Source organism: Melospiza melodia, chromosome 20 (assembly GCF_035770615.1).
Source record: "Melospiza melodia melodia isolate bMelMel2 chromosome 20, bMelMel2.pri, whole genome shotgun sequence".
Taxonomy (NCBI): Eukaryota; Metazoa; Chordata; class Aves; order Passeriformes; family Passerellidae; genus Melospiza; species Melospiza melodia.
This window is the reverse complement of record NC_086213.1, coordinates 14,155,584-14,175,026: the sequence shown is the minus strand read 5'-3', so window position 1 is coordinate 14,175,026 and position 19,443 is coordinate 14,155,584. Positions and strand designations below refer to the sequence as shown.

Genomic DNA, 19,443 nt, shown 5'->3' with positions numbered 1-19,443 from the left:
TCACATCTGCACATACAGCTGGGGAGAGAATTACGGAAAATAGGGAACACCACTTGGAATTGCTTGCTCTTCCCTCTTCTACTGTGATGGAATGACAGGGGAGCATGTTCAACACATAGACGGGGAAGAGAGTTCCCTATTCCTGAATTCCTTCAGTAGATTTCTTTCCAGAATCATCAAGGGTGTAATTATGAAAAAGAGAAGCACAAAGACTTTTGATACAGTAAGAGCTCAGTAACATCTGTCATAAAACACTGTTTTTTGAGCACCTATTAAAGATAGAAAATATAGCAATTAGTCACTCTGCCAAATAAAACACAACTCCTTATTTTTAACTGTAAAAGTAAGGCCATCTGAAAGACAAAGATTTGAAGACACAGCAGGATGGACCTGCTGAGAGACCCAGTCAAGAGGGATCCCAAGCTCACACAGCATCACATCAGCTTTTCCAGGACGCAGAGGCTTTTCCCTCAGGTGAGGCAGAGGGTTTACACTCCTTAGCTATTGGTGCCAAAGCCTGTCACACACAAAGTCACCCAAGGAGCATCTCACAGCACAGACACTGCCCAGAAAACGAGGGGCCCTTTCTTGTACCACCTTCTGCTGTATGAGTCTAAATAAAAATTACAGCTGTGCACAAAGAGATGCATCTTCTCCATCCAAACAGCTCAATGCTGCACACCTGCAGCCATGAAACATCCAAGTTCACATCCCACCAAAAGAGCAGAGATAGAGAAAGCCAGATTAAACTCATCATTAAAAATGTGGGAATGCCAGGAACAACAACAAAATATGCTATGAAGTATGACAAAGCTGTAATACACATGGATGCTCTACAAGATTCTACATAAATCTGTAGCAAAATTGAAACCCTCATGAGTTTTTAGGGCGATATTATTCATAAGTAGGTATCTACCCCTCACTAAGGGGCAGCCAAATTCCATCTCTCTCTTCCCCCAGGTTCTGATCAGTGAAAATTATCAGGTATTCAGAAGTCAATACTATATTAACTTCCCCACAGTAGTTATTTATTCTATTTGCTACTCTTTATTTCATGCCAGCAGAGTGAGAGGTCATTTGATTCCACAGTGCAAAAATCAAACATTCTGGCTGTTTCCAGAGAGATATGAAATTAGAAAGTAAAAAAAGCACCACTTCAAGTCATGAAAAAACGATTTAAAAGAAAAAAGATGGATAAGGCGTAATTGCTGTCTGCACCAGCACACCCACAGCACCAACCCAGCATGGCTGGAAAGGAGTTGCATGAATCAAACATGCCTCAGCAGCCCAGCAAACACAGGCCACCGGTCAGGCTTCAGTCCCCACACGAGTCTGATGGCCTTGCACGACGACTGACTGGGGAATTCAGCTCAGACAGCAGGAATTGAAACTGGTAATCAAGTCCCAAAGCAGCAGGGCCTGACTCCACGTCCACCAAGGGAGGTTCCCCCTGGCTACAAGGGCACTGGAGCAGGAGGCACCACAGAAGGTCTGGGCCCACCTGTGCTGCTCTGCTGCTCCAGCACAGCATCCTGAGAGCATGGAACACACCAGGATGGGCACTGCCCTGCCACAGCCCAGCTCAGACTGTGCACAGAGCACCCAGAGCTGCCGGGAGGGCAGGGCTCACCCTGGCAGGCAATGCCCAGGGCACAGCAATCTCCGTGGGTTGTAGCTCTAAGGACACATCGACTCTTTCCCTGTCGTAAGCAAAATTATCCTTTCCAACACTGCTAACTTGACATCCCATCAAATCACCCACGGACTGTTTCCTCAGCAATCTCCCAAGTGTCCTCCTGGCACGTTTCATCAGGGTATCGATGCTTCCCAAACAAGAGGTCAGCAACTATTTTTAAACAAAGGAAAATCCAGAGTTTCTACCCCCCTGCCCCCCTCCATGAGCTCTGTTCTTGTAAACCACTGAATTCTTGGCTGAAGTTCTGGAAAAGAAAAAAACTGATTCAATCTGAGGCAGATGCTTGGCACAGGATCCTTTAGCTGAAACAGTTAATGGTTGGGGAATTTATAACAAACTAAAACCAAACTCTCCTAATGACAATGCTAATAGAAGTAGTGCTGTTAATCCTGTTCGAAATAATAGTGCAAGAAACTCAGGGTTTGGGGATTTTCTTGTTTGTTGTGGGGGTGGTGATGGTGTGTGTTTGGTTTGAGCTCAGGAAAACAGTTTTATCTTAAGCATCAAAAAGCACATTCTACCTGCATGAGGAAATGGCAGTATATTAATATAAGCCTCACTTTTATTTGTTCAACACGATACAGAACCAACAAAATGAGAAAAAACTCCACCCAACAGAGAAATCAAAGCTGCATCGTTCACAGAGTGCCTCTCATGTTCTCTAACCTCTCAGTGTTTAATATCCTGCACTGGATATATGATGTAAGCAACTCCCAGAACAATCCCTTTTTTGCCTGGAGTGTCCCAGGGATAAATTAAAGCCATACCACTGCAACTGCAGGGCTGCAGGACCCAGCTCAGCCCTGCTCTCCCTCCCCCTTCTTGCTGATTCAAGCAGTAAGTTGATCCCAAGGTGATACAAACTCACTCTTTTTTATTTTTTGTTTTTTAATAAAAAAGCGTATTTTATGTGCTTTATCTCCCCTGAAGCAGTTTCCAGGGGAATCAGAGGCATGCCAGGGTTGGCACACAAAAAGAGGGTAGCTCAGTTTGGGAGAGGGCAGAAACCTGGCAGCATCAATTTCCACTGGCTCAGGCTGGTAAGGAACAGCACCCTCAGGCAATACAACTGGTTAGAAAATGGAAATTTCACAAGGACAGAAATGAACATTTCAAAAGTTAACTTTCACTCTCAATCAGAGGGAAAAATTAAATGGTTACATGAAGTTACAATGCTTTTCAGAAGTTGTTTGGAATGACAAAGCTTTTCATCACAGCTCGTTTTTCTAACAGCAATACAATATTACAGAAAAACATTAACAAAATATCTGTCATTTACATCTAATACATCCACTTGAAGGCAAAATGGTCACTTTATGTGTAACAGTTCACCAAAAATAGAGAATCATCTAAGTAAATTGACCTCACCCATGCCACTTGTAGCACCACTGGATGGCAAAATCAGGTTCAATTCTTGCAGCAATGTACAATAAAAGTGTCCACTTAAGGGGACTTGTCTGGCTGCCCACATCTGTCAAGCTGCTGAAACTGCACAGTTGTTAAGTGCAAGCTTTTGCTAATGACAGTGGCACTACAACTCGCATGATCTCTGTTATGCAAGCAAAAAAGGTGCCAGCAAAGGCTGTCTGCAAGCACAAAGGTACTGACCCAAGATGTCAGGCTGCAACAGGAAGACATTAGCACATTTCTTAAGTGCAATGGGAAAGAACCACTTAGTCCCAACGTACTCCCCTAACGAAAAGTTCACTTAATTGACCAGGGCTGCAAAGCTGCCAGTAATTTTAGTGATGGGGATGACACTTTGTTTATGGAATCCAAGCTCTACAGATTAATATGCTTTAGACTAGCAAGGAAAATAGAAGAGTACACTCACTAGGTCATTTCACTAGATACAGCTGAAAAGAAAAATGCTGACCTGAGGCTGTGTATTGACCCAAAAAAATGTGAACAAATAGATAAAGAGAGAGTATTTCCATTTGCTAACTAAAACACAGGCACTGCTGGGCTGAAATGATTTCCAGAGCGAGATGCATCCGCAGGCTTTTAGCAGATACCTCTGAGTGAGGAGACTGCAGAAGCTATGAACTTTGAATGCACCATTTGTCCGTCCCTGTTTCAAAGGGGTCACATCTGTCACTAGAGCCTGAGCCAGTCCACAGAACACAAAACAGTACAACTGCTTGAAGAGCTGAACACTGTGAAACTGTTTTGCCAGGGTACTGAGTCTGTAAGGAAGGCTGAATAAAATATAAAGGACTCAGGCCTCTAAGAGCAAGTCAGGACAAGAGTTTGAACTAGACAAAAACAACTTTGCTGGCCAGAAAGTTATTGCTAATGACTATGAAGGACAGGCAAGTGAAATTTCAGCCAAATACCTTAAGCTAGCACCTTACAGCATCCCAAAATATTGCCTGTACTTTTATCTGGACTGTTTAGGTTATAAACAAACCAAAAAGTCCCACTGGACAAGGTGGCCAAACCAGGGTCGAGTCTTTCACAAAGTGGCAACCATAGTGGGTAAGAGACAGAGAGAAAAATGATTGCCAAAACCAGCAAGGCAGTGGTGATCCTGGCAGCAGAGAGCAGGTACAATCCCTGCTCACACCTCCCTTACACCAAGCCCATCTCCTCTGTGCAGTCACTCTCCCTGCTGCACAGGGAATGTCTCCTCCAGCCTGATGGACAGGTGGGACTGGAAGCCACCCAAAACATGCATTTGCTTTCCCCAGCATCCTCAGTTCACCTTTTTAACATCCCTGTTGGATGGTTTTCCATTACTGTCTTTACACCCCAGTTCTCTCAACTTGTTGCCATTTTACATCTTTTATCATAATATGCTTTTTGTCTCTCTGGGAGTAGCTGGGACACATCTAGTGGAGCCTGCCAGATATGAACCACTGCCAAAATCTCGCTGTGGCAGCACAAACTTGCATGCAGCTTATGAGTAAATAAACAAATTTACCAAAGCCCTGGAGAAAACTGGGATTCTGCACAGAAATCTGATACCTCTCTAATGGCATGGTCACACCCTGAAGATTGCAAGCTTAATTTACTTTTTTGTCACTTAATTGTCTTAGATAGACACAACCTTAACCACACCTGGGAACAAAAGCTCTGAAAGATTTACTGCAGAGGGGCTTTCCCCTGGAAACTCTAATCAGGAAAGTTGGTATTCCAACACTTTTGACAAATTTGCCAATATTCAGAATTTCTGGCTATTCCTTTACAAGCCACCTTTTCAGTAGTGCTGAGCTTCTGCTTTGTCATTAGAGTTTAAAAACACGGAACTAAATCCCAATTCACAATAAAACCCCATCCCTTCATCCCGATGAATAGAATTCTCAATGCTTACTAACATTTGGCCATTTAAGAAAACATAACATTGTGCTGTTTAGTACTTAATTTTACACAGATATTTAGTTCTGCAATTGAAGAGGCAGACACACATTTATGCATTAGAAAAGCGATTACAGGGATGATATTTTATATCACAGTCATGCACTTAGAAGCAGCTTTGAACAGCCATTTACAGTACAACTGCTGGGTGTTTTACTAGGTAAGTACAGTGTCTAATAAACTTTGATCTACTACCAAATATGAAAACAAAGTAAAGTGGAATATTAATAGCACCATCTCCATTTTGAAAGGGTTCTATCCAGAAGAGAGATCAGCCACTTATAAAAACTCCACGCAGCTATAATTTAACATAATGCAAGCTCCTGCTGTGCTCTTGGCTAGCACTAACGTGATGAAATTGAGAAAAAGGAAATTTACGAACTTTTCCATAACAGTAGGGTGTGCCACGCTACTGAACTTCCAAAATAAGATACAAAAAACCCTCGCTGCTTGATTAATTTACAATCAGAATGATACAATATTCAAAATAAAGAGCCTCACACAGTGTCCACTGCAGTGTAACAAAACCAAGGACGTACTGCAGGGTTGTGGGATGCAGAAGGGCAGAGCAGAACCCGGGCAGGTGCTGTGCCAACCTATGGATGCACAGCTGTGTTTGCATTTGGGCTCAAACACTGCTTCTGTACCTGAAATCCTGCTAACCCCACGCACCTTGAGCAGCTGCTCCTGATCAACACTTTCCTGCACTTACAGATGCTTGTGCAAACAAATCAGTTCTCTAGCTGGGCACCCTTAAACGCTTTTTTAGGGCTCAGTGTACTTGCAGTTTCTGTTTTTGTTCTAGCTCACTGCTAATAAGAAAATGAAGATCCCCACTTATCTGTCCATTACAAAATGAAGTAAATCTGGACATGTGTGTTCACATTTCGCCCTGCCTCAGAAAAGCTATTAAAATAAATAAATAAACTTCCTTCAAGCTCATGAATACCTCCTATAGGCTATAAAGGGGCTTAAGCACATGCATTAGCACTTTGCTGAAAAGAGGTCATTTCCTGAAAGGAATATATATACACTTGGGATTTACTTATGTAAATACAATTTCACACACATCCTTTCCACCTAAGGAGCAGCCATCCAATAATTGGTATGTAAAACATGTGCTTGCACCTAAATGCAAGAGCACTTTTGCACGCTGACTTTCATACATCCTGGTCTGACTAGAGGCATGGCTTAAATTAAATGCCAAGCTTCTTTCTTGAGATTGAATGAATTAACATTATTGGCCAAATAATAACCCCGGCATAATGGCGCACTGAGGCCTAAGGCAACATTTCGTGAGAATTTTCTTAGAAATTCAAGCCTGATGGGAGATGCTAATGAGTTTAGAGAAGTAAATATGGCTCTTTAAATAGCAAACGACAACTTGTCTATAACAGTAAGTTTCTCAGCACATTTACAAACGTTTTTGCTTGCGAGCTATAAAGTGACTTTCATTTAGTTGGACTTCAGCTCTCAAGAACAATCACTATCCTCACGCGCCAACAAAGAGAGTGCAAATACACGAGGGGAGCGCAAATGAAACGCTCATTAAGGCGCCACAGGAAACTATACAAACACCTTATTTAATAAGTTTAATTAAGTGGCTCTTTTCTAAATCATACAGTGCCCAACAATGCCCGGGCCAATTCCCCGCTCAGAACCTCTGCTTCTCTTCCCTGAAGGAAAGCAATATTTTGTATTTTCCTCTGGCACAGCAGAGCCTCGGAGCCCCAGCAGCAGCTGCTGGCAGTGCCTGGCTGGGGCACCACTCCTGCATGGCTGAGCCAGGTCCAGCAGGGCTCTAGGAGTTGGGTTGTTTATAAACTCTCCCTGTAGCACTTTCTGCTGCCTTCATGAAGAATCATAACCTATTTCTCTTGTACAAATACATTCCTAGAGGAGCGCCCATGCAGTGGTGCCTAACTCAGCCTACCAACAGCTCATTGCAGAGGATGGATGCGCCGGTGACCATCAAAGCAGCCCCACACCACGCCAGGCACCCTTCACAAACCTTCATCCCATGCAGTCTCTGAAGGTGAGCACGAGGCTGATCTAATTGTCCCCTCCAGGCTACAGCAATCAGAACAGAAACCTGCATTTTAGGCTCTTCACATCGCGTGTCAAGTCACTGGGCTGTCCATTAATTTTAACGCACGTTGAAATGACCGGCATTAAGAGGCCATGCAATTTTCTGCCGAGTACTTTGTTTTCCCTGCCGAATGGGGTGGGAAAAGTCCTTTTATGAATTGCTCCTGATTCCGCTCTTGCTTCACCCTTGAGACATTTCCGTATCTCTCACGGCTGCCTCCACAATCAACTGCCCTGGGAGAGAGGTTGGCAGGGCTGGACCGAGCTAAACAATGAAGAGTCTTTTAGCAGTAATCTTCTTACGACAGTCAAAGAGCACCACTAATACCAGTAGGATAAAGTGCAAAATTATGTTTTTATTCCTAGGAATGGCAACAACAGCAGGCATTGCAGATAGCTTAGGAAGTTTCCACACCCTCCCAACCCAGACGGGGAGCAGGGCATGGTTTAATAAAAGCATTCACAACCATCATGTTTCGTCTGAGCAAGAAAACAAGAAGTGTTGAGACACGGCAGTCACCTACGATTCTGCACAGAAATCTCCCTTGGGAGCATGCACTGTCTGCATCCCTGAGCCACTTCAGAAGAGATGTGCCTTTGTCAAAGGAACTCTCTCATCACACAAGTTCAGAGATGAGAAAAACCAGCAGATCATTCAAATGACCTCTCTGCTAAGCCAAACCTGTTCCTCAGCTGTCCCTTTAATCAAGATAACAAGCGTCTTGTCCAACCCAGGTGACAGCTCTTCCATCCAGGCTCCGGAGCCAACACCGCACAATTCCAACAGAATTTAAAGGACGCTATTCCCAAACACTGTCACCGTGCCGCTCCTGGAGCTTTCACCGCTGCCCAAATTCCGCTCCAAGCTGGCGCTGGGACACCCCCTCCCACAGAGGCGCTCCTTTGACACAACGCACTAATTAACAAGCATGTGTAAAATCATCATTGTTAAGGACAGCAAGTAAACTTTGCGTTTGTCTAAGAGGAGAAACAGGCAATCCCGCAAGGTTTTCCCACCATTCACACACCCGGCGAGGAAGAAAGCAGCAGAGAGAAGCAGCGGCAGGACTGAAAGGAAAAGGCAGGGGGAAGAGGAGGAAGGGGCAGCTCAGTTCACACGGCTGACAAGATCAACTGGTGCCCGCTCCGCTCTCCCCGCGCCGCTTACCTCCGCAGAGCAGCGCTCCGAGCAGCAGCCGGGCCGCCCGCGCCATGCCGAGGGGCTGCGGGGCTCCTCACCGCGTCCCGCCGGGCCCGGGGCTCCTCACCGCGTCCCGCCGGGCCCGGGGCTGCGGGGCTCCTCACCGCGTCCCGCCGGGCCCGGGGCTGCGGGGCTCCTCACCGCGTCCCGCCGGGCCCGGGGCTGCGGGGCTCCTCACCGCGTCCCGCCGGGCCCGGGGCTGCGGGGCTCCTCACCGTTAGCTCTGTGCGCGCGCCGCCCGCGCCATCGCTCCGCGCCCTCAGCGCGGCTCCCTCAGCGCCGCTCCGCGCTCACCCCGCCCGAGCCCATGGCGGCCGCCCCGGCCCGCACCGCCGACGCTCCCCGGACAAAACTTTTGAAGCCGGTAAGCAAAGGGAGGGGAAGGTGCGAGAAGCGGCGCGGCTGGAGCGTCCCCACGGCCGCTGTCCGGCTGCGCCAGCCCCGAGCGCCCTCCGCCGCTTTCCCCGCCCGTGTGAGGGGCCGCGGCGCGCTCACACACTTTTCCCTGCGAGGAGGGAGGGAAGGAGGGAGGGATGGATGAAGGGAGGGGGCACCGCCGAGCCCCACCCTCAGGGGCGTGAGGGGACGGGGACGCGCGGCTGAGCAGCGATGGAGCGGGACCCGCGGCCGATGCCGTGAGACAGCGGCTCAGGGAGAAGGGCTCGCAGGGCTGAGAGGGGCTCCGGGGGCGGCCCTGGTAGCCAGGGGAGCCCGGGAGCGGAGCGATGGACGGAGCGGTCCGGCCCCGGCCTCAGCGCGGCGCTCCCGCTGCCTCCGCTCCTGCTGGGCAGCAGCGCTCGGAAAAACTGCGAACCGCAGGGAAAGAGCCCTGCCAAAAGACGAGAGTGCCCTGTGCGCGTTCCTCTCTGGGCGGAGGGAAACCCACCGCGAAACACCTGGGCCCGCCCGTGTTGTGCTTGTCCCACTTGGGCCCGCCCGTGTTGTGCTTGTCCCACTTGGGCCCGCCCGTGTTGTGCTTGTCCCACTTGGGCCCGCCCGTGTTGTGTTTGTCCCACTTGGGCCCGCCCGCGTTTGCCCCACTTGTGTTTCCCCACCTCGGCCCACCTGTGTTTCACCAGGCCCCACCACCCTCTTGTTTTGCCTTTTATACACATTCCCACTCCCATCTTCCAAACATAATTCACAGGCAGCCGTTTCATCCCTATTCCTTTAGTTCTGATGCTTTCCCCTGGGCATCTTGGATAGCTGGCGTCTTTCCTCCTTCTTGCGGCAAAATAGAATGTAAATATTTGTGGCCCAACAGTAAACACACTTTCAATGATATTTACTACAGCTGTAGCACGCAGCAAGCAAGGGGCAGGTTGGTATCAAGTAGTGAGTATTTGAAATATACCAAGGGCGGGATTTGAAATATACTAAAGATGGTATTTGAAATAAATATACTAAGGGTGGTCTTTGAAATATACTAAAGGTGGTATTTGAAATATACTAAAGTTTTTTTCCCTGCTTAGGAAAAAACCCCTTAGTATATTTCAAATACCGCCCTTAGTATATTTCCACAAACCCTTCACAAACACTCTGTGACAAAGCAACACCTTTAAATGGTGGCTTATTCCCAATCTGCTGGTTTTATCCTGAGAAATCAGGCTCTGATCCTTCAGGCAAATGCAGCCATTCCCCTCTAGCTGGCCAAAATCAGTGAGGCTCTATCTGTAGTGAGTTCCTGAAAAAGATGTCAAAGTTTGTTAGTAGATATTACCCTAAAAAAGAAAAAAAGAGCAAAGCATCGTTTGGCAGATTCTAAAAAGCCTATTGTTTGTGCAAGACATTATCCTGGTTTGATAAGCCAAGTCAGGAAAGAGTTCCTTACCACAGAGGTTTCCAGGGAGGAGCTGCAGAGAACTTTGTCGGGAGTATGCTTTGTGCTCTCATGGTTTACATGATTTTATTGTCAGTAGCAGCTAATTCAAATGTGGAAAAAGCAAAAAGAGGATATCATATGGATGCAATTTCACTGTAATTTTTCCCACAAGAGTGTAAAGAAGCATTTCTCATTGAAAAACTCATTCAAAAATGTGTAACTGCTTTAGTGTCTTCTGCTTGATTGTAGATTTCACTAGACACTACAAATACTTGTTGGATGAGTTTAAATATAAGAATCCAGCAGTTGACAGTAAAACACAGCAGCTATCAAACATTTATGTCCTATATCTTGAATTTGTAGATAATGTAGACAATTCATCTCATTTATAAGAAAAAGCAGCCACGGTGACAAGAAATGCTATTTCTTTCCAAGGCAACTTTCACTAAGGGACCAAAACCCAATCCTATCACAATTCATAAACTACCAACATCTGTCTTCTTTGAATTGTGAAAAAAAAAATCAGTCTGATGTAAATTAGATGGAACATGAGATTGTTCAAAAGAGCTGACAGGCAGCAGAGGTCCTATTTATCAAGTCTGAGCTGAAGTCTGTGCGTTACTTGTATGAGAACAAAGTTCTGGAAGTTGCACCTTGAGTCCATGGATAAGAGGCAGAAGTCAAATAAGAAAGGTGATAAAAATGGTAAAGACGTCTGGACAGAATAGGTTTTGCTACAACTGTTCTTACTCCTGTGAAATTCGATTTCATGTCCTCCTAGGTACAGCAGTTCAGTACCAGAATTTTCAGTACAGGCTCTGCCTAAGATGATTTGTTTAGGCTTGCATTTTCAGCTGAAGGAGTTAAGTACACAAATCACACTCCAAGAAGCCAGATTAATTTATTTCTTAATGCATTTATAATGAAAATATGGGTTGCTGTGAATAGTTTATGACAACAGCTCAATTAGCAACAAACATGAAAACAGAGCAGTGTGTCTGAAGGCAGAGGACAGTATATAAGGAGTCCTGAAAAAGGAACCTGTAACACTAAATAATACAGAAAATGTCATTACCTACCTTTGATACAGTCCAAATTATGTATCTAAACATTAATCAAAGCCATTTAAATTATTTCTAATCCTCAATAGGTTTGGATTTTGTGATGTTTGATTGCTCCAGAGTAAGTCTGTACATTTAAAGTGAAATTCTATTAATGGTGATTATTGTGCTGCTCCTCAGATTATCCAGTGAAGGTTAGTTTGGAGAATCTATAGAACAACAGAATCTCAGGAGTTTGTTTTGAAGTCTTTGGCTCTCATGACTTTAAATAGACAAAACCAAGACTTTCACTCTTACATGTAGCATATTCCCTGCAAAAACTGTAAGGAAATAAGGAACATGCTCAGAAGCAGAGAGTGACTGCACTAAAGTTGTCTTCCTAAGGTCAGTCAGCCTCTAAAAATGTTCAAATGTACCATATAATGTACTTTAGGCTGAAAATGCAGCCTTTGAGGGCTCTCAGCTCCCTCTCTGTATTTTGCCAGCCACGATGTTGAAATCACGTGCCAATTCACTGACCCAATGCTAACAAATGAAAGCAGAAAGAAAACCCCATCAAATCAAAGCTTCTATTTCCATGTGCAGGCAGCAATTGCCAGAGGAACTCTCCAGCCCCTGTGCAGGCATTGGGGTGTTTTGTATTTTGTATTTTGTCATGCAGAAATTCTGTTCATCAAATATATCTCACCAACATTTCTCAGGTGAAAACATGATCATATACTTGGAGAAGTAGCATTTTGTGTAGGTGATTGGGCATGATAGCAGGTGCTACAGCTATCCAAATTGCTGGTTTTTTGTTTGGGAATACAAAAGCTATATAGTTGCCTTGTTCTGTGCATGGGATGGATGATGCTCATCAGAAAATGGAAAAAATAATTGAAGTATAAGACTGTACACAATCTTCTTAATATGAAAATGGATATGAAAGTGTGGGGGGTTTAAGGCAAAAATTGACTAAAATTTGTGCTAAGTAGACTTTCAATATCAAAATATTAATCAATATTAAAAGAAATTCAGAAACCTGTCAACCAACCTGCGACCTTAAACAAGGTCCCTCAGTGTCCTTAGATGGGAAATGTGCTAATGACACCACGTGGTTTGGGGATGGGTGCAGAGAGGGAAAAGCTGCACATACATTCTGCTGTTCTTTAAATTAGTTGGGCTGGGTGAGTATCTGTCTGTCTTATTTAATGTATCTCTCTGCTCTCTCATGGAATTATTCATTATTATAATAACTCATTCTCTTTAAACACAGAATTTTAAAGCCTTAGAATGCGATTGTGGCCTGTTCACTGCATGTGTCCATGCAGAAATCACATCCTGTATTGTCCCATCTATACAGGATTCCAAAAGGATGAACAGGAGAGTGATGCACCCCAAATTCTGCCAGAGATCTGAAGTCACATAAAGGAATAGAGCACAAAAATACTCAACACTCAGTTTTATGCCATCCCTGTGCCTGGGTGCATTATCATCTCTCTTCTGCCTTCTGTGCTTTGTTTGCAGTTAGGAGTATTGCCATTTAAAGTGATTTTATTATACTCCAGTGTCAGCATCTATCCTTGTAATAGAGATATAACTTGTATCTCTCACAGTTACTCACTGCTGCTGCATGCAGACAGCATGGCCTGCCTTTGTGCTCAGTACATCTGAAAGGGGTTTTTCACCACAGGGCCTGGCATTGTCATCTCTTTGGCTGACAAATGTTTTTAACAGGGGCTGGGGATCACAAGGTACCAATATTTGCCAGAGGAACCAGCTCACTGGTCACTGATCTTTGCTGGTACACCACAGGTATCTGCTGCATGCATCAAAAATTTGGGGTGCCATGGGTGGATACCCTTCAGCTTGAGGTGTGACGAGGTGACTTTTTGGAGCAGAAGACCAATCCTCAAAATGCAAATGACCATACAAAAACCCAGTAGTCTTGAAATCAGTGGTCTCAGAGGGATTAAATTGTGGCCTTCCAGTCAACACAGCTACCAAAACAGCCACACTTGCAGTAAATACTCAATTACCAGTAACCTATGGGACTATGAGCTTCCAGAACACAAACACAATTTCATCATTTGAGGACAGCAAATGCAACAGAATTTGGACAGAGCCAAGAATGAGTATTTATTTTCACAAAGCAAATACTTACTGAAGTTCTGCTGGCAGTATTTTTTTCAATCTGTAATTATTCTCCTCTTTGTTTCTTTGTCTTCTCCAAGCATTATAGCCTGGGACTATATACTCTAGGGAAGGACCATGCTGCAATAATTATGAGCTCTAGGTTCTATTGCAATTGAATTCCATAACTCACTAAGCCTGTGCCTTACACAGCACTTTTCATTTGTGTATTCTGCAGTATTTATATATATGAATGACCTTTGGAATGATTCATCCACAATGTCTCTGATCCCTCTTACTCCTTCTCTTCTTGTTTACATAAAGTAAAATAAATTAAGATCTGTTGATAAGCTTTAAGTATGAATACCATGAGGCACTCTGGGATTTTCTGCGATGTGAATTAGAATCCTGGTTTCAGCTTTCAGACAATTAGTTGTCTTCATATGTACTTACTCTAGAAACTAAATATCTGTGAAATACAGTATTTGCGAAGGTGTTTGTCACCTCCCTGCTGCATATTTGGATTTGCCTGCAAACCTTTGGAATACTCAAGTCCCACGTATTGCAGGCTGCACTGACAAAGGAGAGCCGCTTCCAAGCGCTGTGCCCAGGATAAATTGCTGATCCGGGAGAGCCCCCTGACACCGAGCTGGAGTTCAACCAGTGCCTCCAACACGTGCTGACAATTACCGGTCCCTGGAGCTGCACCCAGGGATGCACGGAACGGACCTGGGGTGTGGGGATGCTCATGTCAGTGCTGGATCCTCGGACAGGACAGCCGAGGGACAGCCGCCGGCCAGGAGCCGGGAAGAACCTCCTGGGAAGCGGGTTTAAACCGAGCCGCTCTGAGGCTGGGCTTGCCGGGAGAGTCCCGGCTTGGATCGCGGCGCTGGATTCCGAGGATGGCTTCCCGGGATGGATGCGGCTCCCGGGGGGGATCCTGGGGACGCGGTCATGGGTTGGATCGCGGGGATGGATGCTGGGGACGCGTTCCCGGGCTGGATCGCGGGGATGGACCCTGGGGACGCGTTCCCGGGCTGGGTTCGCAGCGCTCGCAGCTCCCCCTGGCGCGGGAGGAGCGCCGTGACCGCGGGAGCGCTCCGGGAGCGCCGCGCCCCGGCCGGGCGGCACCGCCGCACCCCGCTCCGCATCCCCGTTCTCTGCTCCGCACCCCGCACCGCTCCGCACCCCGCACCGCTCCGCATCCCCATTCTCTGCACCGCTCCGCATCCCCGCACCGCTCCGCACCCCGCACCGCTCCGCATCCCCGTTCTCTGCACCGCACCGCATCCCCGCACCGCTCCGCACCCCGCACCGCTCCGCACCCCGCACCGCTCCGCATCCCCGTTCTCTGCTCCGCACCCCGCACCGCTCCGCACCCCGCACCGCTCCGCATCCCCGTTCTCTGCACCGCACCCCGCACCGCTCCGCATCCCCGTTCTCTGCACCGCACCCCGCACCGCTCCGCATCCCCGTTCTCTGCACCGCACCGCATCCCCGCACCGCTCCGCACCCCGCACCGCTCCGCACCCCGCACCGCTCCGCATCTCCGTTCTCTGCACCGCACCCCGCACCGCTCCGCTCCGCACCCCGCACCGCTCCGTATCCCCGCACGGCATCTCCGTCCTCCGCTCCGCATCCCCGCACTCTGCTCTGCACCCCGCACCGCTCCGCACCCCAGCTCCGCTCCCCTCCTCATCCCCGCACCCCGCCCCGCACCCGCGCTCGTCCCGCGCCGTCGCTCGGCCACAACCAGCGCATTTTCCCTGCCTAATGAACGGAACGCGCCGCTTCTGCCGGGGCACTGTCGGGCTTTGATACGCTGCAATTAGAAGAGGTTCTCATTTAATTACCCAGCATAATAGGACCTGAAATGCTGAAATTCAATCTTTCACGTAACTGCTGCTTTTCAGCAGCCCTCTGGGCTGATGAGGATAACGTTACAAACTAATGCATATTATTTATAAAGAAAACGCTGCAAAACAAATACAGTCTTAGAAGGGTATAATGCTTCAAATTGCTTTAATAGCTGTTTGATTACTGTGGCCAATAAGTGTTGTAAATCAGTGAAGATGCAATTAGATAGTCCTAGTTAGAAATTAATAATAGTCTAGTAAGGAGCAGGAACTTTTAGATGTTACTTCTGCCTGGTTTTATTTTTTCCCCAATCAAATGAAGGAAATTTGCAACAAACAGATTTTAAATGGCACTTTAGATACAGCTGTCTTTTAATAATAAGAATGCTGAGTCTTGCCTGTCATAGGGCAGATTGAAAAAACCTGAAACAACAAAAAAACCACACAAACAACCGGAACTAGAGAAGTATGAGGAAAACACTTTAGGCATCTAATGGATTAGGATAGCCATCTGAACAGGTTTTGAAAAACGTGCATGTGCTGCAGGAACTGTTTTGTTGCAGCCTCTTGGCTCTTCTGAAGGTCCCAAAGACTTCCTTTAATATTAGGATTTATGTATTTACTTTCCAAAACTCCCTCCAAGTGCCAAAGTCATATCACAAAATGATGCATTTACTGAACTAAGCCCTACCTTATGACTGTCTCCAGGGGATAACAAATCTGAAATTTCAGTTCACTATGCAGTGTTCAGTGCTCAGGCATTTTGTTATACATTAATTAATTAGTAGGTCTGGAACAGGCTACGAAGTTGTTCTACCAGGGCATTCAGTTCTCAGCAGAAATGCTGGAATCACCCCAGATATGACTCTTGGTGTCTCAGGGCTTGTGTTAGATGGCCTCCAGAGGCCTCTTTCAATCTAAACCACTCTGCAATTCTGTTCTTTATGGGAACCTGAACATCACTCAGTTACTTTATGAGGAGGAGAAGAAGAAAAGAGTGATAACTGTCCATGTTGAGCTCTCCATAAATATATCTCCAGACTAATTTACATGAAATTGCCCGGGCACAAACAGAAGTAACCTGGATGAATTTTGGTTTACAAGTGTCACCAGTGCTACAGAGATCACTGGCAGTGAGGGCAGGACGTTAAAGTGAGGGATGAACTCAAGGCAAGAAGCGTTAGAGAAGCTTGTGGGACCAATGGATAACTGTCAGCCCTGAATGCTTCTTGCAGAAACCACCACCACTGTTACTATAATGAGAGTTTTAATTAGAAATGAAAGACAATATGACTCTACAGATGAGCCAGAGACTATTAGTTAGGTTCCCATTAAATATTTGTGGTCTGAAGAGCGCAGTTTGGCAGGCTGTGACATGCAGAGTGATGATGTAAACTTCAGAACATCCCCAGGGCCCAACAGGAACTCCTGAGGGGGTGTGTAAGTCTGCCTGCTCTTCCCTCCTCAGTAACATACACCAGGTTTTGTGGTTACAGAAAGCAGCTCAGTCTCCTGAAGTGAGGTGTTTTATTTAGATTGAACAGATCAAGGCACAGAGCTCTCCACAGAGCTGTTCTGTCACTGCTTGCTGCTTTTTTGAACATCTTTGCCGACAGAAGCTGGTAGAAGAGGAACTTCAAGATGCCCAAAAAAGAAATGGACTGAACCTGGAGCTCTGTGGATAATCTCTGATGCTCTGGGCTCCATCGTGTGCTGGCAGCCCAGGGAGCCAGCTTTGTCCCGGGCTGCTCCAAAATCAGTGTGGGAAAAGATCCAGGGAGGGAATGTGCCCCTGTGCTCAGGTGAGACCCCACCTGCAGGGCTGCCCCAGCCCTGGGCCCTGCTCAGGGAGGAGCTGGAGCTGCTGCAGCCAGGCCAGAGGAGGCTCCAGGGTGAGCAGAGGGATGGAGCAGCTCTGCTGGGAGGAAAGGCTGGCACAGCTGCCATTGTTCACCTGCACAGGAGAAGGACTTGGGATGACCTAAGTGCAGCCTGAAGTACCTGAAGGAGCCGCAGGAACATGGTCAGAGAATCCTTACAGGAGCCTGGAGTAACAAGAGGGGATAGATTGGAACTGCAAGAAGGCAGATTTAGATCAGACATTACAAAAATTCCTCCCTGTGAGGGTGGGCAGCCCTGGCACAGGTGCCCAGAGCAGCTGTGGCTGCCCCTGGATCCCTGCAGTGCCCAAGGCCAGGCTGGACAGGGCTGGGAGCGCCTGGGACAGTGGGAGGTGTCCCTGCCATGGCAGGGGTGGCCCTGGGTGGGATTTAAGGTCCTTTCCAACCCAAGGCATTCTCTGATGCATTCCACAAATTTTAGGGCTCCTAATCAATAGTTTAATAGGGCCATATGTGGAGCAGACAGACTTGTTTAACTCTTGAGTGTCAAAGATAAATCACACTATCAGAGCAGTACCAAGATGGAAACTTGGCATTTTAGGCTGAGAGTTATCTTTCCATTGAATGATGGCTCACACATTTAGTGCCAGGAATAGATTGTACATGAAGTCATTTTTGTCTACTAACACAAAAAACAGCTTTAGAAAGACTCCTGGAGGAACTTTTATAAGTTTTCTTGATTTTACTGTGCTTACAAATTTAGAATTAAGGCTGACATCATGATTTTTATAATATCAGGAGTGCTGTTCCTCCCTGGCCCTGCCAAGTTGAGAGGTAGAAAGGCAGAGATTGTCCAAATTTCCACAACTACATTCAAGCATGTATGAACTTAAAGTAAAACTGTTCCATGAGACAACCTTGCATTTTCCTTAAGTGTAGGGTAAGAACAGTCAACAGTTAAATTATTGCTCTCAGTAGAGATGATTAAATGGCATAAATAATGAACAATAATGGAAAGGTAAATCAAGAACTTCATTAATTTTTATATTAATGTAAGGCCAATGAGATATTCAATATAATTGCAATACAGCAATTTTTAAATTGCCCTTATGAAGAGAGGCAATGTCTGTGGAACTCCTTCCCACAGACACCAGCAGTGGAAGTGATCTGCAGAGTTTTAAAAGTACAGGAAATTTATATTGACAACGTCTGAAATTACAGCAGTAGCATTTTCAGAAAATTTAAAAGCTCTCATTCATCAGAGCATTAACCACCTTTTAACCAAATAAATTAAGGAACTCTATTTCAGGGGAAATCATCTTGTAACAATACACTGCATTAATCTGAATCTCTTACTGCCACTGCTTCTAAGAGGGTTGAACATGAGAGCTTTTGCTACTCAATTCTAATTTTATTATGAGGCTTCATTTAAAGCTACATGTGACAGCATGCAAGAATACTTTGATTTTAATGTCAATACAATAGAAGTATTTTTATTAAGAATGTATTTTGATTGACATTTTTCTTCTCTAGAGTATTTATAATAATATTTATTATATGTTATATTGTTATGCATTATTTTAATAGTATTTTATTATGAAATCAATAAATTGCATTGGCACCTGCAGGTTGCCATGCCATGTCTGTCCAAGGCAGGGTACAAAGTGTCTCTGCTAAGTCTGGATACAAAAGCTTGCAATCAGCAGTGCAGGAATTGGACTTCTCTGTAATTTTCTGCTAAGAAGGCTTGTGCTGTTCTTTCAAAACAATCATTGTTCTGATTTCAAATATCAAGTGCATTTTCTTCTCCAAAACACAATGACTTCCATCCAGAGGAAGGAAATAACTGCATCCTCACAACCTGTCTGTAAATGACGTGTCAATGTCTTTTGTGCAGGACTTTCTCTCTGTTCTGTGGGATGGTTTTGCTTGCCAGAACACCCAGGAGATGGTTTTAATGCCTCTTTCTTGCTTTCTTTCTGACTTTCTTTCTTTCTTGCTTTCTTCCTCCTAGGAAGGTAACAGTCCCAGTCTTGTTCTCAAAAACATCCATGAAATCCACCTCCTGACCTGCAAGAACAGTCTGAAGTGTTCACCACCTTCCAGAATGTCAGCCTGAAGACATTTGCCATTTATTTCATGAAAGCTTTCCCTGTTCTTTCCTTCTGATGGTGACAATGATTTAAATATCACATTGAGCTGAATTTCCTATGCTCACTTCTTGGATGGGCAAACTAAACCAGACGTTGATCTTCCTGGTTTATTGCTGTGCCCACCATTCTTAGCTACCCAATTTCTGTTCATTTGGAAGGTTTGATGAAAAGAAAGCCTCAAAATCCATTTCAGCACCTCAGTTCCATTTGGGTACCAAATGAAAGAACTCGGGTTGAAGTTTCTCTGTGAAACAGT

The 19,443-nt window shown here is 45.8% G+C and overlaps 1 protein-coding gene across 1 annotated transcript in view; it reads right to left on the bottom strand.

Moving 5' to 3' along the window:
- TMEM132C (transmembrane protein 132C) overlaps positions 1–8,389 on the bottom strand; it is a 165,773-nt gene extending 157,384 nt beyond the window's left edge. The window contains exon 1 of the mRNA XM_063173218.1: positions 8,310–8,389. Coding sequence (XP_063029288.1) covers positions 8,310–8,355 — 46 coding nt within the window. The 5' untranslated portion in view covers positions 8,356–8,389. The remainder of the gene's footprint in view (positions 1–8,309) is intronic.
- Between the last annotated feature and the right edge of the window lie 11,054 nt (positions 8,390–19,443).